Source organism: Nanorana parkeri, unplaced genomic scaffold (genome assembly GCF_000935625.1).
Source record: "Nanorana parkeri isolate BGI_ZX_2015 unplaced genomic scaffold, ASM93562v1 scaffold296, whole genome shotgun sequence".
Lineage (NCBI taxonomy): Eukaryota > Metazoa > Chordata > Amphibia > Anura > Dicroglossidae > Nanorana > Nanorana parkeri.
Window position 1 is genome coordinate 409,004 of NW_017306564.1, and position 22,088 is coordinate 431,091.

At 41.8% G+C, this 22,088-nt stretch overlaps 1 protein-coding gene across 2 annotated transcripts in view; it reads right to left on the reverse strand.

Moving 5' to 3' along the window:
• AFDN (afadin, adherens junction formation factor) overlaps positions 1 to 22,088 on the reverse strand; it is a 253,318-nt gene that overhangs the window by 178,556 nt on the left and 52,674 nt on the right. For both annotated transcript variants that reach the window (XM_018557710.1, XM_018557709.1), the window contains exon 2: positions 1,962 to 2,157. In XM_018557710.1, coding sequence (XP_018413212.1) covers positions 1,962 to 2,157 — 196 coding nt within the window. The remainder of the gene's footprint in view (positions 1 to 1,961; positions 2,158 to 22,088) is intronic.

Below are 22,088 nucleotides of genomic sequence, written 5' to 3' on the forward strand. Positions count from 1 at the left end.
GGCTTCCCAGCCATTCACAATCAAGCCGGCCAAACAACATGGAGTCGGCTTCCCTGGCAGTCAGGAAGCCGGGTAGCATCTCATTACCCGCTGCCTGGCTTCCTGATTGCCCGGGAAGCCTGCTCCATGCAAAAGGAAGCACTGATACTCTGTGAGTACCGAAAGCAAAATATCGGTACTCGTACTCTATACCCAAAAACCGGTATTGGTGCATCCCTAGTTTTAATTCAACCTTTTTTTTTTGTATTGAGACAAGTAGATTTGGCCCCCGCCCATTAGCCCTTGGACAAGTAGTTTTTTCAAAAATGTCCACACCCCTGTACACTGAGTGGCCAGATTATTATGACCACCCCATCAGTACTTCGTTGGGACACCAACCATACCTTCAGAAAAAAATCACTTCTACTGTCGTAGTAAACAACCTACTTCCCTATTTATAATGGTCTGGCCCTCTAGCAACTTCAGCGCGAAATTATAGCTAATTTGCCAACAACCGCCAGGTGGTCATAATAATCTGGCCACTCAGTGTATATGTGTATATGTACATACATATACACACACATATACATGCCTAGTCATCAGTTTAGAGTTAGCCATGAATATTGAGAATTAATGCCCTCACTCTGGGGCACGCGGCAATACCTCACATGTATAGCGCAATTGTCCTTTTTGTACACAGGTGAACCCAACGTGTGTTTCTGCTCCTATGCAGGCTTTCGCGGGGGGTCTTTTTTTGACCTTTTTTTGTTGTTAATTTTATTGCTATCACATGGTGGGGCTCAAAAGCCCCCTTTGTGATAGCACATATGAGGTGACAGGTTCTATTTAGGGTGACATTAGGGGCTAGGGAATAGCTTCAGCCAGGGAAAGTAAACAGCAGGCAATGAGTGGGTGCAATAGCCAGCCTGCTATTGGTCATTTTAAATTTCAATAGCCAATAGCAAACTGGCTGTTGCACACACCCACTGCCTCTGAGCTCCCCCGACCTGTCCAGCAGCGCCGCACCTGACCCACCCATCCCCCCTCCCTGTACCTGACAGCCGGCCTGTGTCTTCTCCGATGCCCGCTGCCACTGCCGATACAGGCAGAGTTGCTGCGGCAGGCTGGGGGTGGTACATCTGAGCAGAGTTGCACCAGCGGGGGGGATGTTTCATGTGTGAGCAGAGTTGTGGGGTTGGGCTGAGCTAAATCAACTAAATCGGAATCAACTAATCGATAATGAGAAGTAATCTTCTCATTAACGATTCTCATTATCGATTTGTTGCAGCACTAATAATGCATTGCTGGGATTTGTAGTCCACTACAGCTGGTGGTATTCTGCAGTGCTATATAATGTTTTGCTGTAAACTGTAGTCCCTTTACAGCTTGAAGTCAATGGCAGAACTACCAGGGTCGCAGGCCCGGGTGCTCCACCACTGTCCTAAAATCATTAGCCTGTATTGCTTTATAAAAGCTGCCACGACACAAAACATTTTTTAAAAAATCAGTTATTGGTATCAACAAGTTCTTGAGCAAAAGTATCTGTACTCGGTCTGGAAAAAAATGGTATGGGTGCATCCCTACTTAGGAGGTTATGATGTTACATTGCTTAAAACATAAATTTCAGTGAAAGAACTGTAGTTATTGCCTAGTTATAAAGGGAGGATATACAAGAATACAGGATATCCCCCTGAAGCCAGAAAGCTCCTCCTTTGTACTCAAACTTTAGCCTGGCTATAAATGTTGTCATGTTTATGTTGTAATTATGATCAGGCTGGCAAGAGACTGTTCCTGGTAGTGAGGTGTACACTATTTTGTCATCTCATACATAAAGAAAAAGTGACGCGGTGTGCTGTTAACCATTTGTGCCCCCTATATTAGAAGTTGTGATCAAGCTGTGACATTGTTATATGCAAAGACATAAGTAGGAATTACAACTTAATCTTTAAGAAGAAAAAAAGCATTTTGTAATAAAGACTGACCTCCGCTCACGTGAACCTCATATAAAGAATATCTAGGTGCGGACAACATCCTCATGTCTGGACGGAACTTTTCAGCCAAAGTTTCTATGACATCCTGTGTTGTGGCTGTACTGGAGACTCTGATGCATTTTGTTGCAAAGTTTCCTGCAGCTTTATCTTGGAAGTAAAATCTCATAACTCCATGGAATTCCAAATCCTTAAAAAAAACAAAACGAGAAAACATTAAATATGAAAAAGTAAACTGCTTTTTATTCTTCCAAAATAAGGGATATATACATTAATCCTTAATATGCTTTTTCAAAACCAGCTAGCAAAATGCTGCCTAGAGTAAACAAGGAACTTTTTATAGAATAAGGGCTTGTTCACACCAAATGCAGACCAGATCTGCATGAGATTCTGCCCACGCAGTGCGTTAAGCCACGGTTTTTGCTGTGTTTTTCATGCGTTCCGTGTCGTTTTGTAAAAAATGGCCTTTTAGTGCTTTCCTGGGCATTTGCATGCTTTTTGATGCGTTTGCATGCATTCCAGAGCAGGTAAAATAGAGTTTGCTGCAGTTTTTTTTTACATGCTCTGGAACTGAATGCTGCGGTGTGAACTAGAGCCCAAAATACGTTTGGAATACATTGGACAGAGTTTTGATCCGTTCTGTAACTACTCTGCATCTGCAACGCGTTTGGTGTGAACTAGCCCTAAAGAAGTTTCCTCCATCAATTGAAAGAAAAATATTTATAAAACAAGGAGGAGTAAAGAAAAACATGTTACAACATTTTTTTTCACCAAGAGAGAGAGAGAAAAAAAAAAAGTAAAGTAGGGGTGCTACCCTAAGAAGCTAACTATGCAAAACTATTGAATTCAGACCCATCGCTGCTGATTTATGTTTGCAAGTCCACATCATCTCACTTTATTTCTGAAATTCAACACCTCCTTTTGGTGGCTGTACTTCATCTATTGCATTAAAACTCCACTGTGAAATACCAGGGTTGATTTACTAAAGTACAGGTTGTTCCTTTAGGAAAGCAATCCTATTATGTCCAGAGGTCCATAAATATTTCTATCACTGTCAAGCTTCACTTAATGTCTTACAATGTATCTGATCTGATTATGCTTACTAAAACCATCTCAAAAGCCCATTGTAGTTTAACCTATATAGCTTGAGGGAAACGCTCCCATCTCTTTATCACGTCATGTACTTCAGCTAAGCTTGCAATAATCAGCATGCCAATATCAGAATGTCAGTGAGTGGTATGTCTTTTTACTGAGACCGTCACATCCAAATAGTGGTTTTTCTTTTAGCAGTACTCTAATGAAAATTTGATGACAGGAGTCTTCGTATTTAAATATTCATAGAAATTAATCTGTTCTGCTTCTGTGCCATGCAAAAATAGTCTACATACATAAGACACATTAAAACGTAGTTTGGAGATAAAAGAGTATGCAAGTCTGTAACTTCTAATAGTGATCTACTGCTGCAGGGAGGTAGTGGACAAAACAGCTCCCCTTGTACTCTGAGGAAGTGCTGAGACGTCACTATACTTTTGAAGCATTCTGTACAGATTAGAGCGCCTGCTGTTTGTTTACATTTGAAAGTAGGCAGGCTGCCAAGACCCTACTTCAAGAGGAAACCTTCAGTAGAAGCAAAGGCCAAGAGAACCTTCAATGTTGCCTCCCCATGCTGCATACTGTTTGCAAGAAATCTCAGTGTAAATACATTTATTTTTTATCTTCTTCCAAGTGGTCAGGTGACTGCAAAGCTCCAACTAATGTCTATCAATGAGCTGCTTAACAGGGCTCAATTACACAGAGCCGTGATGTCATCCCCCAGATTCCACTGCCCCCCCTTATTGTCAACTAGAGCTGCAGCTAACGATTATTTTCAAAATCGATTAGTTAGCCGATTATTAAGTTCGATTAATCGGTTAATCGGATAAAAAATAAAATTCATTTTTAAAAATGGCTCCATTGATGGGACTACTAGTTTGTTGTTTGTAAGGCACAGTTTTAAATGTGGATTATTCTATCCTTTCCTTCTACTTTAAGGGTAGAAGGAAGACTACTGCTCCCAGAACCAGCAGGGAAAGACCGCTTTGACTCTGCAATCCCCCGCTGCCCCCTCTACCTCAGCAGCCGCCCCGTGTCTCCTCTTCCCATTGGGATGGTGTTTTAGGTTACATATGGGTAGAACATGAAGCATGGTATAAAAAGTGCACTTGGTCTTTAAACAAACATTATCAACCCTACATATGCTTAATGATCAGGAATGCCCAGTGTAAAAAAATAAGTCCCCTGAGGCGGCTGCTGCAGGCAGCCGTGTACTTGGTATCATTTTATACAGCAGGCGACTGCTGTTTAAATAAAAGCATTCCAACGGCCGTACAGCCATCGGATCACTTGTATGGTGCGGTGTGCACCCCCCAATGCTGCCAGCTTCCCCGGGCTCCGCTGTCCCCCGTGCAGGTCAAGGACTGGCAAGACAAGTCTCCTCTGACTAATCGGAGGGAGATCAGCAGGCTTCCAGCCACTAATCTCCCCTCCAATCACTGGACTCGGAAGGGAGAAGCTGGGGAAGCTTCCTCCGCTTCTTTGGGGTCCCTAGGTGACATTAGGTGTCTGTAAGACCCCTGATGTCTCCATAAAGAGGACCTGTCACATTATATTTGCTATTACATAGGGGGCTTCTTAGCCCCCTATGTGATGGCACTAAAGTTGAGATTAAAAAAAAAATAAAAAATAAAACATAAAAATGTGTTTTTTTTTTATTCCAAGTCCCTCACCCCCCCACATACAACGCAAGCACGTTGGGTGCACCTACGTCGCGAACGTCAGAGTGAGAGCAATAATTCTAGGGCCAATCAATCACTGGTAACACTAAAATGATGAGCAGTAAAAGCTTTTAAAGCGTGGCCTATGGGAAATTTGGGGTATTGTTCTAGTTTTTTGCGGTTTCACGGACGCACGTAATTTTAAGGCTTGACATGTTTGGTATCTATTTACCCAACGTGACCCAGTCCTTTATATTTTACCAAAACATTGGGTATTATATTATTTTTCTGTGCACTAAATTTAATTTGAGTTTATTTTATACTAAAAATACTGGTTTGATAAACAATTGGGCAAATACCCTGCGACATAAAAAATTGCAACTAGCATTTTTTTTTTATTCTACAGGGCCTCTGCCTTAAGATAATATAATATAATCGTTTGGGGGCCTGAAGCCGTTTTCTAGCCAAAAATTCAGATTTTATCATGTGTGTGCAAATATCAAGAAATTGCTCCGGACAGCAAGTAGTTAAGGGAGATTTACCTTCAAAAGCCTGTCCTGGTGGTACTCAGACACATGGAATACAATTTCCAAAGTATAATCGCCATAGTAAGCCTTCTAACTCTTATTTATACTACTACTACTACTAAATGTGCTTTTACGGCTGTTCCGAGTTTCCATCAGAAACATTTCGCCACATTTCCTTTCTCAGCGACAGCTAGCCATAAAACCCTAACAGGATTCTAATCTTTCCTTAATATTGTTGGTATTCAGCAATAGTGCGGCTGAAAGGCAGTAATTCACCTTTGAGGTACTGTTTAGTTTTTATTCACACCTAGGCGTCAGCGTTTCCGCGCGTTATACGCACACAAAGGACGCACGCTTTATTGAGCAGATTGAAATGCATTGCCGTGAATGAGCAAATGTGCGTACTAAATGCGCACCGAAATCTGCAAACCACTTGTGTCGTGCGGTTTCATGCCCTTCCATTGACGTCTATGCGGCCAAACGCGCTGTAATCTGCCCAAAAGAAGCTCATGCACCTTTTCCAGCATTCTACAGCTTGCGACAAAAAACTCTCAGGTTTCAATCGAGGCCATAGAAATGAATGGGATCTCTTGTATTGAGAGTTTTGTTGCAGTTAGCTTTGAGCGTCAAAACACCCAGGTGTGAAAAGGGACTTGGGGTTAAGACAACTGTGCTGCATTAAAGCATGGCTAGATTAAACATCATTAGTTTCTTAGTAGAAGCCCCCCAGGTATTGTAAAATCCACACATTCTAAAATGTCCACTGAACCTTTCACTCAAGCTGCAGTAGGTTACAGAACCTAAAATTTAACTAAAAAACCAGGATCAAAATACAGAAAGGTGAGAAGGCAATGTTTTTCTAATTACAAGCTGCACATGTTCACTAGAAAGTAGTGAGATAATCTTTTTTAGATCACCAGTCATGCACTTGGACCCAAGAATGCTTTGAAATATGAACAGGTTTCAGTTATCATGAGACAGCACTCCTTTTCTACAGAGGGAAGTACTATCTATCTACTCTAAATAAACATCCTAAACAGCAAGGTAACGCAACCTCTGAACTCTCCCACAAAAAATAAAACTTCCTTGTGTTTGAACTTTGTCAAATAGAGTGGACATTAAATGTATGGCGGCAATGCTGCCAATGTAGTGAAGCATGTAATGACACAGAGATTGTAATTTATTAGGTCTTTCTTCAACAAAGTAGGACAATAGAAAACAATGATTTAGTAAACAGATTTTTATAACAAAATCAATTCTCTATAGTATCTGAAATCAAAGAGCTCTGCTAATGACTTTCAGGCTCATTTTTCTTTCACAAAATTTTCATTGGTTTTTGACAATGTAGGAACAAATTTCATGAACAGCAATGGGTAAATTAGGCTGAAGCTGCAGGCGAACTGTTAGAGCAATGCACATGGTCCATGTTAAGAAATTGTAAGTTAAGTAGGTCGAGGTAAACTTGATATGGGGTTACATATTAGAGCCTGTGGGCTTTCTGGAGTCTATTAACCAGTTGACATCCGCGGTGTTAAACCCCCTTCCCATCCAGGCCATTTTTCAACGTTTTTTTACTACGAGTTTTTTTACTTTTTTTGCAAGAGGTTAATTTACAGGTAACAATAGGCTATTGTGATTGCCCAGAAAGGGTGGTCGAGCGAGAACTCAACACAGGTTAGGAGTGCAGCAGCTGTGTCAGAGGCGAAGGGGTTGACCACAAAATGTGCTGGAGCGCCTAAGGGGAGTGATCATTAAGAAAGGAGCAGAGGGAAGAAGGTTGGAGTTAAGTGGGTGGGAGATATAATGGGGTTAGGTAGTAAAGTGGGAAAAGAAGATGAAGAAGAGAGAAAGTAGGGTAGGTCAAGACCCAGGCTGATTTTCTAATGAATATGTAGGGAATCACACTCTATGTGTGTCTATATAAAGAGAAATGCCTAAAAGGCAATCCTAGCTAGATTTCAGGTGACTTCTCATTTCAGTTTCACTACAATAATTGCTATACTGTTTGTAGCAAAATATTGTTAATTTTAAAGGAATATGCTATTTATTTCAATGTGGTAATATAAGCATGAATGTAGAGATATCAAGTCACTGCAAAACACGAACAATCATACATTTACTGGGAAATTTTGTTCAATGTATATACGGAAAACCAGTGTCTGCATGCTAAAACAACTTGATCTTCAGGCAGCATTCTGAAGATTAGAGGACAGTCTGTCTTTTTGTAAAACAAGCAAAGAGGGGACAGCGCCCACTTCTAGTGTAAAACGTTTTTTTAATAAATGTAATGCACATACTCTAACAAATCACTACTCATATTTCAATGAATGGCACACAATTCATAAGGCGACCAGAAGACTGCTGCGTTTCGGGGGAGAGCCCCCCTTCCTTAGAGCCAGAGAATCTCCCCAGAAACGCATCAGCCTTCTGGTCACCTTATGACTTGTGTGCCATTCATTGTTCATTGAAATGTAAAGAGTATGTGCATTCCATTTATTATTAAAACAGGTTTTACACTAGGAGTGGGCGCTGTCCCCTCTTTTTGTTTTGCATGGTGTGTGAGGATACTTCCTAGTGGCCTTGAGGACGGCAGCCCCCTCCTGTTACGTTGCTGCGGAGGAACACCTTCTTGAGCGATGTGTGGGTTTGTTTCATTCTTTTTGTAAATATATAACATTGATATTGCAGCATACAAATTAACACATACCTCTCTAGTTCTCTATGGTGCAGCAGTGCACTTGCTAGCAAAAGCTACCTTGTTACTCTGAATCAAGGACAAGGCTACATTCACATTAGACGCATAGTTTGTTTATAGTAATGTTGTGTTAAAGCTGCAGTCACAGCGTGCTCTACCTCAGCTCAATGTGCGGTACCGCAATACGGCGTGTTGCGTTGGAAAAAAGTAGTGCATTAATGGTATTGCAATATCACGCATTGTGCCACTGTGGAGCACATTGTGGCCAGGAGGTACATTGGGGTGCCATTCAAATGAATGGCAACGCAACCCTGCTCTTGCACTAGAACACACAGCAGGTGCATTGTACGATAGCATGCATCACACGGTACTGTGTGAAAAACGCACAACAGCCCACATTTTTACAGGGTTATTCACAAAAGGGTGAAGAGTTTGGAGAAGGCAGGGGAAGTGAACAATCTAGGCTAACAGCAGATTTGGAAAAATTCTCCTATTCAGCTCAGTTTCCAGTTCAGCTATATTGTCCTAGATTGTTCACTTCTCCTGCCTTCTCCAAACTCTTCACCCTTTTGTGGATTACCCTGTTAGTGTCCGGAATAGGAAAATATAGGAGAAAAACAAATATTTAGAACACTGAAGTCCTTGTCTCCCATACTCTTTGATGTAGTACATTTGTGTGGCAAAAGCAAAATTTATAAAACATGTACAGGGATTTTCCTCATGATAAAAGTAGATGTAACAGTAGGGAAGCACTTTCAGGACCTTATTTAATACAGTATAAAGCAGGGGTGCCCATTAGGTAGATCGTGATCTACCAGTAGCTCTCAAAGCTGATGCTGGTAGATCATCAAGGGTGTGAATGGTGGCCCCTTTATTCCATTTTGGTATATTTATTTAGCTGTGCACACATGATTACCTATTAGCCCGAGTCTGCTGAGCCAAGCTCCCTGACACCTTTCTGGTGGATACTGGTGGTTGAAGTGCTATGTATTACATCAAAGAATATTCGTTTACACAGCCTGTTGCACTGCACTGTTTGCAAAATACAGCAAGGTGAGCCAGGAGAGAGAGCAAGGAGAGAAAGCCGTGGGAGAGAGAGCGAGGGAGGTTTTTTTTTGTTGGTAGATCTCATGTAGCTCATCATTTGAAAAGTAGATCTTAACACAAAAAATTGTGGGCACCCCTGATATAAAGCAAGGTAAAGGGAAAACCATGTTCATTCCAAAATGTCCCATCACATTCATTATATACTAGTAATTTCTCCAGGACAGCTCTTTATTTAGGCCTTGTTCACACCAAATGCAGAGCAGATCCGCTCAGGTTTCTGCACACGCAGTGCAGTGGGTTGTGCCGCTTTTTTGATGCATTTTTTTTCCAGTTTAACATGGGCTTTCAGTGCGTTCCAGGCATTTTTGATGGGTTTTCATGCAGAGCAGGTAAAATAGGGCTTGCTGCAGTTTTTTCACCTGCTATGGAACTGCACGCTCCGATGTCAACTGGAGCAAAAAATACCATTGGAATACATTGGACGCAGTTTTGATCCGGTCTGCAACTGCTCTGCACCTGCTCCGCGCTTGGTGTGAACAAGGCCTAAGAGACTACTCCTACTTAAGATAACACAACATTTAAAATAAATGCGTACTGAGACAAATACAGAGGTTGGCCTGGAAGTCTCGGGTTCAAAAGCTTCTGAGTCACTGACCCAGAACATGCATTCAGCTAAAGTGAAGTCAGAGAAAAGTCTGAACTTCTGGTGCGCATACTTAAAGTATTGAGTGCTTTGGATCAACAGAACAGCTAGGCAACTATCATTTTCAAGTGCTCAGTAAATGGCAGGCTACTTCATTATTAGTACAGGTTTTCCTTTTAAAGCCTCTCCCTATCCCTTATCTTAGGTTTTAAACTATTTAAAGATAAATGGCGGATTCAAGTAACAGATCCATGAGTAAACAATGATTTCCAACCACAAGAGAAAATATCAGACTTTAAATGGAAGAATGAATACTCAAGGATTGCTAAAAATATTCTGTTAATTGTTTTGGTTTTTTTAAAGTCCAGTATTTTTTCTTATGGATATAAAGGAGTTATCTTTAAGTTTAATCATGAAAAACCCAATTTAAAATTTCCCAAGTAATTATTGGTCTGCTGTGGAAAAGCCATGAAACTGCCAATACTTGTAAGATATACATAAATATTATGTTGGACAGAGAACATGAGAACAAAAAAAAAAATAGGATTTAAAGTGAATATCTGTGCAGATCCTGCACACTAAAGTAATTAGGTTCCATTCACACCCGGGCGCCAGCATTCTTGTGCATATTAGTGTGAGTTTTGCCTAGCATTTCATCTAGGGTGTTTAGCGCGCTTTTGCAAGTTTTGCAGCAGATTGAAATGATTACGGTCAATGGACAAACGCACGCAAAGGAATGTGCAAAAAGCTTGTGTTGCACATTCCAGGCGTTTTCGTTGAAGTCTATGGGGCCAAACGCACTGTAATCTGACACAAAAAAGCTCATTAACTTCTTGCAGCATTCAGGGTTCGTTCACACCAGATGCAGTGCGTTCCGGCTCGATTCTGGTCAGAACGCACTGCACTGCATCGCATTGCGGCCGGCTCACTTTTTTGTGGGGCAGGAGGGGGCGTGACGGGCCATTGAAGTGAATGGCACCATAGCCACGCGCTGCGGCCGCAATGCGATCGCCCGCACGGCACATTGTGCCTGCGGTGCGATAAAAAAATAGTGCTTGTAGAATTTTGATCGCACGGGACCTCAGGCACAATGTGCCTTGCGATCCCTTGTGGGCGATCGTATTGCAGCCAGAGGGCATGGCTACGGTGCCATTCACTTCAATGGCCCGCCACGCCCCCTCCTGCCCCACAAAAAAGTGAGCCGGCCGCAATGCAGTGCGTTCCTGCCAGCATCGTACCAGAACGCACTGCATCTGGTGTGAACGTACCCTAAGTGTTTTACAGCTTGCAACCAAACGCTCAGGTGTGAACAGGGGCCGTCTAAATGAACAGGATTTCTTGTGTTGAGTTTTGTCCTGCTTAGCTTTGAGCGTCAAAATGGCTGGGTGTGAACAGGTACTCACACAGCTACCAGCTACACTGCGGACCAAAAACAGGCCAGTGCAAATTTGCCTATAGCATATAATACTGCTGCATTTAGATCTGAATAAATTCTGCATCTGAATGTAGAGATAGTATGCCAATGTACACGAGCCATTATGTGTCTAAAAACTTGCCTGCATTGTTAATAGGCAATGTGCTGCTCTTCATGAACATGAAACATTACAGCATTACCAAAATGTAGAAACATTACAGCATTACCAAAATGTAGAAACATTTCAGCGTACTAAAGCAATCCATTTTGACCCTGGCAGTCTTAAAACAGCAGTAAGAAGTCACCTTTATAAAAATAAATATCTAGCATCAAAATTGCTGTTCCATAGACAGCAAACCTGTATCAAATCTTAGTGTGCTGGTCAGCTGAGAATAGATGCGACTTAAGCTGGCCATACACCAGCATAAACTAGTTTGAACAAAAAAAAAAACAAAAAAAAAAGTTTTTGGAACATTTGCTGAATTAGTTAATAGGGTCAAATCAACTATCATTTATATATCCATAGTGACGTGACAAAAAATAGATGGAAAGTTATCAAACGAACAGAGTACTAACAATTAATGTGGTTTTTGTTCAGGGAAACTCCATTCATTCCAAAATGAGATGTTAAAGTCAAATCGAATTTAACGACATTTGACAAGTCCTTGGTTACATTATCAAATGGTCTGACGAGATTTTTTGTAGGAACATTCAGATGAAAATCTAAGGGTGTATTACCAGCATTCAGGATTCCTTCTGTAGGAGATGGTTATAAATGATCTGTGCAGAGTAAACTTGTCCAGGACTTCAGAGTGAGATTTAATTTCAGAAGATTAGGTAATTATGAATAGCCATTTGCCTGAAGTTCTTCCTGTCCCTCATTAATGGCCCAGTCATTTACAGATTATGCCCTAATCTACATGCCAACTGACTTGTTCTAAAAAACCCTAATCTCCCTGTTGACTTTCAGGTAGGCATATTAAGTTTATGAGGGATTCATTAAAATCTTCTAAAACTATTAAGAAGAATTAGGGATACACCGATACTTTTTGAGTACCAATGCCAATACTTGGCATTTTCATGAGAACTCCCAGGGTTGCAGCGGTTGCAGGTGGGACGTGGCTCTGGTGTTCCACCATTGTCTTAAAATCATTAGTTGATATTTTAGAAAAACTGTCACATGACAATAAACAAAAATGTATCAGTACTCTTACTTGGGCAAGTACCAGTACTTGTACTTGCAAAACTGGTATCGGTGCATCCCTTTATTTATAAAAACAAAATCATACATCAAAACAGAGATGTACAAATCCCAGGAGTGTGCTCCTTACAAATGACAGCTGCCTCCTAATTTTTGAATTTTTCTCTAGTCTAGTCTTGGAGCTCGAAAAGTATCGGTACATGTACTTGTACCGAGTACTGTACTTTGTTATCGGTGCATCCCTACGAAGAATATATACATATCTTTAAACTGGGACATTAGTAAGAATGAAAATGGACATCATTTCAGTTTAAATAGTAAAGTTGAAATGAAAAAAAAATAACTAACTGTGCTGATCAGTTTTCTCTGGTGATGAAAGTAATGCAGTCACAAGACTGAGTGCCTGGCAGCTGTGGGGAGCAGTCGTGCGATTTCGACCACTATCCACAGGAAAGCTTCAGTTCAATATGTTACACAAGCGTGCCAGCCTGAACAAAACAATTGCTGTACAGTGTCCTACTGACGCACATAAGTAAAAGGGAATGTCTTCAGCCAAGTGTTTTTTTTTTAGACTGCAAGCAGGCAACTAAAGAGTTGATTCGACAGATGGTGCTGAAAGAAAGACATCCTCACCAAAAGGACAACTGTCACTTGACAAAACGAATGTACACGTTCGCGCTAAGAATCCTAGCTCCACATATATACTTGTCCCCTGTTCGATCATCATATGTACTTCCTATTTTTACATGTTTTTGAAATTACACAAATTATCGATTTGTACCAAAAAAAAAACCTGAATAATCACTTTCACACTTAAATATACAAAAATCATGATATAGGAAATCAAAACCATTAAAGTGACATTAAACCCTCAGATTTTTTAACATAAACCAATACTGTAATGTGTGCCTTACTGTAATCCATGGTAGTTCCCCTTCTCTTTGCTGCTCTTCCTTTTAAATCCTCATGTCTTCTCATGCTGGGGGAGAACTTCCCTTTGCAGCTGAGTGCCTTTTCCTGTAGTGCTGGCTCAGGTTGTGAACTTACACACAGACACCATGTATCCATTCCAGAGACAAGGCAGTCTGCTGCAAAACAGAAGTTCTGCCCAGCATGAGAAGACATGAGGATTTAAAAAAGGTAGAGCAGCAAAGAGAAGGGAAACTACCATGGATTACAGTAAGGCACACATTACAGTATTGGTTTATGTTAAAAAAATCTGAGGGTTTAATGTCACTTTAAATTAAATACACAAATAGCAATTATTCAGAAAATTATTTGCTAAAAATTTCAATAAGAAAAGAGGAAAAAATATTTTTAACAATTACAATGTTGACTGCCTACATGCAAACTTGCATCTTTATTAGTAGAGGCAATATTTGCATTGATGTTTTAATAGTGAGACCACACTAACCTGCAATTCATGTTATGTCATTCATGCACCATCCACAGACACATGTATGAAGCCCAGGCAAATAAATAAACAGATAGAATACATGCTGTATATGTGATCAGAAGAGCACAGCCCTGTCTGGCAGGGGTAAGACCCAATTAATCTCTACTGCAGTTAAAGCCCAACTCTGGATACCTTCATTGTTATACCTTCTACCCATTTTAAATTACATTTCTGTGCTTTCCTAAAATCACTTCCTCTGTAACGCTGAGGTCACAGGGAGAGCAGAGAAATAACACCGGTACTTGACTTTCTCACAGCAGACAGTGGAGTGCTGGAAGTACAGCTCCCATTGTACTACCCGGGCTAGACAAGCGGTTTATAAGTGGTTTCAGGACAGCACACTAATCAAATCATAACAAAACCCAAAAGCAAAAATATAATATATTGCAGCCTGCTAGTCCCTAGTCGTGGTGGCTGCATTAGTTTTCTTTTTTAGGCTCTTTTACACAGGCGCCTTCAGTTCTAATCAGCAAGTGATCCATGAATGGGATTGGATCAGTTCAGAACGGATGTCATCCATGTCTCTCCATCTTTTCACCATCTTGCTATGGAGGGAAAAAAATAAAATAACCGGACCCATGTTGGCTTATGGGGAGTCGGATGTAAACGGGCGTCCATTTACATCAGATTACCTTGATACGACACGATCAGGTTTAGCAAAACTGTAATCTGTTTCTGGACCTGGCCAGAGACATAGCCGGAGACTACATCCTCATGTTTATTTTACTAATTTGTATTGAGATTGTAGTCCAACACAGGAGTGAGCTTGGAACGGTGGCTACTTTACATCACACACAGGGATCACGGGGAACAAAAGTAGCCAGGACATTTTTATGATTTAACGCCTGAGTTTAGTGTTACTGTACCTACCGAGAGAGAGAGATCTATATATTATACATACATATACACACACACTGAGTGGCCAGATTATTATGACCACCTGACATTTGTAGGCAAATTGGCTATAATTAGCTATAATTTCGCGCTGAAGTAGCTAGAGGGCCAGACCATTATAAATAGGTAAGCAGGTTGTTTACCACAACAGTAGAAGTGATTTTTTTTTCCTGAAGATATGGGTCAACAACGCGATTTAACAGCCTTTGAACGTGGGGTGATTGTTGGCGCTCAAGCCATGGAGCGAGTATCAGCAAAAATATATATAGATATATATATACACACACACACACATATACATATACATATACACACACACACACACACATACATACTGTGTATCATATACAAGTATTCATTAGTACATAGCTATGCCTATTAAAACTGTACGTAGCAGTTAACTTGCCTACTAAGACGACCATAAAAAAAAACAAGAACATAAAAGCGGAACAAATTATACGTTCTCCAAATGTTTGTGTAGCAGATGGGAGTAGCTGTACTCCCCACAGCAGTGGGGCTGGGTGGGGAGTTAATGTGATATAAATTTGAGTCATAAGACAGAGAATGTGAAACTTGTAAGTATCTTATGCTTTGAAGTAAAGGGTGAAGCTGTGTGAAATCCACAAAGAAATAACAAGGGTGAGCTTGCATGTGTAATGGATTAGGAAGAACAACAACAAAAATGTTTTCTAAACAGATCACCCCAAGAAGACTAGTTATACTTTTTGCCTTCCCTGTAGTATGCGGCATTATGCGTTTCAAATAGTCAGACATAGCGTAATACATTTGAAGGTTTAAATAAAATTAAGAATGACCAGAAACTGTTTCATATTTCTAAGTTGTTGCTATGAGATTGACAATGAGTACAGGGGTATTTATAGTGAAGAGCGGATACAGCCATCTTCTGTACACTTCAAGTTTGCCAGCAGCCTCCATTTTACATCCAAATTATAAAGAATGGAAGCCACAGTGTGGATCTGTATGGTTATGATAAAATTTACTCATAAGTGATGTAGGATCCAGCCACTATTCTGATAAACTCTAATCTAGACTGCTACTATCACATCTTTTTAGGCTGGATTCACATGTTCATGTGCATGTGCATTGACGCGTACAGGTAAGGATCATTGGGTGTGTGGGGGGGGGCATCCTATCAATTTCTTATTGGCCCATGGTGCATGTCAACGCAAACAATGCACATGACGCTTCAATGATTATACTGTATTTAACAGACATATGTGTATTCTGCATTGGCTGAAAAATAAATGTCTGGACATAAGTTGTGGGCACAGAGAAAATGAATGGACCCATACTGCACAAACACAACATAAATCAAGGCAGCAAAACTATGTGTCAATGCACACAGAACAGTGTGCAAAGGCTAGCAACGCTTTTGCATAAAAATAGATGTATGTAAAGCCAGTTTCTCATGAACTTTTACATAACAGGGCCAAGATCTCAGTGGACAATCCTTAGCTGATAGCTGCTGGGACCTAAATGTTAAAGATTTCAATGAGTGCTGGTAAGGTTGGCAGCCTGTGCCTTTAAAATCATGCTCATTATGAGATTGATAGCAAGTGGTTAGATCACTTAATAGCCACAGGCCTATCAACCCTTCATATACAGGTGAAACTCGAATAATAATATCGTGCAAAAGTTAATTTATTTCACTAATGCAACTTAAAAAGGTGAAACTAATATATGAGATATACTTATTACATGCAAAGCAAGATAGTTCAAGCCGTGATGTGTCATAATTGTGATGATTATGGCTTAAAGCTCATGAAAACCCCTAATCCACAATCTCAGAAAATTAGAATATTGTGAAAAGGTGCAAAATGTAAACGAAGCCTACAGGCACAAGCGTATGTTTGGAAGTTTGACATCCAGGTGTGGGCAAGTGCTCTTGGGAGACCAAGATTGGCCTGGAAGCTGAAGGCTACAGATTTCCAGACATAAGCCATTTGCTGTGTGTATGTTTGCACATTAGAAGTAATGTTTTTCAGCTGAACCAGGGCTGGCCACCATTCAAGTCTGTAGCTACCTTAAGATCCACCATTCAACAGGCTAATTTACCTGGCACCTTACATCTAGAACTCCTCTGTTACGGTCTACCCATCACCTCAGCAGCACGTTGCCCTGGTCACAGCTGTCTTGTCACTTTTTCAAATACATGACATTCACTTCTCATACGTAATTCGTCCCTGCCAGTCCTGTCTGTCTTGGTAATGTTGAGGAGAAAGGCGAACGGCCTTCACAAATGGGTGAATGGAGATTGATGGGTGCATGAGCGAAAGAAGAGTACAGCCAGGAAACTTTTGAAGTGGAGGCTGTGCCTTTCTCAGAGGGCTGTACAGCGGGGATCATGGATGTGAGGGGACAGGTAAGTAAGGTGTGGGGAAAACATTTGAAGAACAATTTACTGACAGTACAGTTACTCTTTAGTAACCATTCACATTGGAAGCTTTGGGGCTGCACTGGCCATTTTTTTACAACACAACCGTGTAGCGATGGTGTGCACTGAAAAAAGAAGGATGGCATGCAGTGCGACAAGACAGCAGCATCACACCACACTGTGCCCACAAAACTTCATGAAATGTCACTTGTGGTCTGGATAACACTTGAGAATGAGGAAATGGAAAAAAAAAAAAAACATTTCAGAAACTCTGGCCACCTTAAAAAAAAAATTAAGGTTTAATGTCGATTGAAATCATGGTAATGCATTCAAGTACCCTAACTATTAACAAAAATGTTGCTTATTTGTGTATCACTCAGCTGTAGATCCTCAAATCGACTCTATATTTGTGCTAACACTGTCCTTCCTTCTGGAGGGTGGATACTTTTGTTCCCCATGGTCACCGTGTGCTGTGTGTTGATTTTCATAGGTCACTGTAGGTATAGAAAGAGCCTTGTCTGATTAAAACATTTGATCTGTTACAGTCTCAAAATTACATAAAACATCCACAATGCTCCCGATAGCCAGATACCATTTGATTTTTGTGTAGGCTTTAGGTCACAGGGAGGAACTCAGGAGATGGCTATTTCATTCATGAGAAAGGTATTTAAATTTTATTCAAAATGGTAATGTGCACATCTACACTATTATTTCATCATAAAATTAATGATAGGTTCACTTTAAGTCGGGTCTTGCCAGAAACTATTACAAATATTTTCTTGACTAGTAAGGCATTCTTGTGAAAGGTGAGGCTCACAGACCACCCAAAATCATGAGACTTCTGGACTTGGTCAGCACCCAACAGATGCAAAAGTTTAAACTTCATTCTTTTCACAAACTACACTCCTTATTTTCTGCTGTTTAAAAATATTTTCTAATACTTCCAAAAGCACAAAAAGTTATTACATGCTCTTAAATACATGCAACCCTTTTTTATTGCACTAGTAGCAATTTAAATGATACTAAGCCCTTTATATTTATACAGGCCGATCAGAAAAGGAGCTTAAAAAAGTTAAGATCATGTGCAAATGATCAAAACAACTTTTTTTTTTAATAGATCATGTACATTGCTATCCACAGCAGCCAATTGGGTAGATGTGACAGAAAAGTAAATCAAAATAGTTTTAATCAAAATTAGATTGTGGTTGACAGTTGAAATTAAACAGGGCTCTACATATACAGAATAACTGGCAACATTTACTTGGGTACCATACAGGTAGCTTTTATTCCTAATCAATGTCCCGATTTCCTGTTGATAGCAACTGGTCACTGCTGATGTCTCCCCCCTGCCAGTTCTATTGAGGCAGCGCTGACTTCATCATGCTAGCAGTACCTACAGTAGGAGCTGGAGCTGAAGCTTCAGCTGTTTATACAGCCTCTCACCTTCCAGCCCCACCCTACTCCACATTAGTCTAGCCCCCCCCACTTCTCTAGAATTGTTCGAGTTCCTGTGGTGACCTCACAGAGGCTAAGAAAATTAAAAACAGCACTGGGACAAAGTAAGAAAAAAAAACAAAAAAAACAACAACAAATGGATAAAAGTTGGAGGTTTGGGATGTAGCCTGGAGATGGGCTTTAACCAGCTTTTAAAAAAACAACGAGATGTTTATCAAGCCATTACTGATAGTGCTCAAATTCCAAATGTGTCAAAAGTCAAAATATATTTATGTAATTTCAAAATGATGATTTAACCACTTACAATGGACGCTGCTCTTTGATGTTTAAAAGTTTGTTTCCTACAGAAACACCTGGTCCCATGAGCACTGGTCCAGATTTCCTGCTTTAGGGTGGCTTCTCTTCCTTGCAGGGTCCTATGAAGCCACCCTTGTGTGTGCTAGTAAGATGCGTGTGTCTCCACAAAACACACAAGCATGACAAGCCAAGCCTCTGTCCCTCCCATTCCCTATTCCTCCTGTCTCCAAGCTAGCAGATGGACAGCTGCTAGAGACTGTGCTGTCCCTAGTAATCTTGTACAGGACAGAAGGTTCAGAGAATCAGAGCTGAGATAGTCCTCCATGTTTCTGAACAGCTCCAACTCTACATGCAATGCATATATTTGTTTAAACTGGTTTCATTATTGGAAAAAAAAAAAAAGAAGATTGAGAATGTATTACTACTTTAATTATCAACTACATTAACTGATTATCTCGCCATACGTCTTTTGCAGGGCCGTCTTTAATATTAAGTGGACCCTGGGCAAGATTTTGCTGATGGGCCCCCACAACCCGCCCACCTCCATTACCTGCCCCCCACTTCCTGACCCAGACCCCCGTATCCATCTACATCACATCCTGCACACCTCTTACCTGTCAGCCCCAATCCACTGTCAGCTTCCTCCAGCGCTGGGCCCCGCCTCCTCCCCCTCCATGGTCGCCGGTGGGCCCGTCTCCTCCTATACCGGGCCCTGCCTCCTCCACCGCAGCTGCTGGCTGGTACTAACTCAGCAGCGGCTGTAAGGAGGAACACGCCGCTGCACAGATCACTGACCCAGGCAGCCCGCACGGCATCAGGGGGACCCCTTTGTTTCTCGTCCTGGCTGGGCCCCCCTGTGCCCCGGGCCCCATAGCTGCCTCCTGGGTCGTAATGGCGATAGTTCCACCACTGATTGGTACATTTGTTCTATATTACTTGATAAATCATGCAATACGATTTTTATTTAAATCTAATTGTATGATTTATCAGGTAGTACAGAACATGGATAAATTAGTAAAATCTGTATTGCAATGACACACAATATTAATAAACACATGGACTGAATATACATTTCAGCACATGTTTAGTGATATGCCTGTAAATACAACACAGTCCAGAATCTTCCTCCCCAGTCCTGCTCCCAGACCCCAGCCTGTGTGCTAAAGACAGATGTAAAGTTAAATAGAGATAAGTATAAATAAAGATAAAGAAAATGACGGTAACGTTTGTTTTTTTCAGATTTACCTGTGCTGTCTGGCTGTACCCTCCCCCCTCCTTCTCCTCCGTGCCTGCCGGGTCTCTGTGACAGACATCGGGGGGGCTCAAATGCACAGCTCGTTTTCTGTTTGCCGCTGCGTGTGCAAGGGACATCTGCTGTGGGCCCCTGTACGTTATGGGGCCCAGGGCAAATGCCCCTTATGCCCTGCGGTAAAGACGGCCCTGGTCTTTTGAAAGCTTTAGCATTATACTGTAAATTCCTCAAAAAATTTAGCGCCACACAGTACAAACAAATGAATGGACACAAAGGGCACATTCACAAAGCGGTTTATGGCCATACACTACCCAGAAGTAGCCTTGGTTGCAGGGCTCCTGGAACGAAGTAGAGTATCTATGACTTTCTACGATAGACCCTGGTCACTCCATCTCGTGCATTCAGTAGCCAGGCTGCCAGATGCAGCCGTCCCGGATTCGGGTGTGGGCAATGCCCCTGAATGAGCTGATACCTCTTGACCGGGAAGTACCATGGAGGCACGGATGCAGTAAAGGGAACCATGGCCTCCTCGGCCAGAACGGGAGGACTACAATCACTTGCACCCCTTCCTGCTTGATCTTCTGTAGGACCCTGAGTGCTAAGGGCCAAGGTGGGAACACCTATGCCAGGGGGGAAGTCCCATGTCACGGAGAATGTATCCTGGCGAAGAGCGCTGCTACACCTGTTCCTCGAAAAACATAGGGGCAGCTTCGTCTTTTGCCGGGTAGCCATCAGGTTAGTGACCAGGGTTCCCAATCTCTTGAAAACCGGCCACAGATAAACGGGATTCAGCTCCCACTAACAGTTGTCTACGAAATTCCGGCTCAGATGATCTGCCAGCCTGGTTTCCATCCCCGGAAGGTAGGCTGCCATGGGGGCTAGTAGCTGTTTCTCTGCCCAAAGAAAACATTTTCTTGATAGAGCCAGAAGAGGAAGACTCCTCGTTTCCCCCCCCCCGGTCTGCGAATGTAACACACTGCCACGTTGTTGTCCATGAGCAATCTGACCTGTTTGCCCTGGAGCAACTTCTGAAAAGCCTGCAAGGCCTGAGATGATGCTTTCAATTCTATCCAGTTGGAATGCCGGATCACTGGGCCCTTCTAACGCCCATCCTTGGAGGCTGGCGTCGGTGGTAAGTGTGATCCAGATTGCTGGGTCTAGAGACACCCCCCTTGATAGGAATGGAGATCTCGCCCACCATAATAAGTCCTTCCGAACGACTAGAGGAAGGAATATCCGCTGGCTCAATGCCACAGGATTCCATTGCTGCAGGAAGCAAGTTTGAAAGTTGCGTATGTGCCAACGTGCCCATAGGACCGTTGGGATGCACGACGTCGGGATGCACGACATCAACATCCCCAGAAGAACCATTCAGTCCCTTGCTGAAAGTGATGGAAGACCGCTGACTATCTCGCATCTGCGTTGTTCCCGGAAGGAAACTCTTGCCAAGGACGAGTCCAGTACCACCCCCAAATATTCCATTCTTTGGGTAGGTTGGCTTTTTCTGCAATTCACCAAACCATCCGAAACGGATCAATGTTTTTAATGCTTGATCCCGCCGGACACTTGAGTGGCTGCTGCCGTCCAGTATTAAAAAATCATCCAAGTAATGGAAATGTTTTATTCCCTGCGTGCGAAGGAGGGCAATAACGGATAGCACCAGTTTTGAGAAAGTCCTCGGTGCCGACGAAAGGCCAAACGGCAGGGCTCTAAACTGGAAATGCATTCCTACTGCAAACCGGAGGAATTTCTGATGGCAGAGATACGCATCCTCCAGGTCTATGGAAACCCTCCATTCCCCTTTCCACAATGGAAATAATTGTCTGAACCGATTCCATCCGGAACGATTCTGCCTTCACATAAGCATTCGGCCTCTTTAGGTCTAAAACTGGTATGATATCTCCTTTAGACTTGGTCACTAGGAATATCGTGGAGTAAAACCTGTGGCCTAATTGCCCTACAGGCACCAGAGCAATGGCCCTTTTGTTCATTAAGTCCTTGACGTAATCGAATAAATATTCTCTCCTCAATGGATCAAGAGGCACTGATGTCTGAAAAAACAGTGGGGGGGGGGGGGATTCCCGGTGTTTAC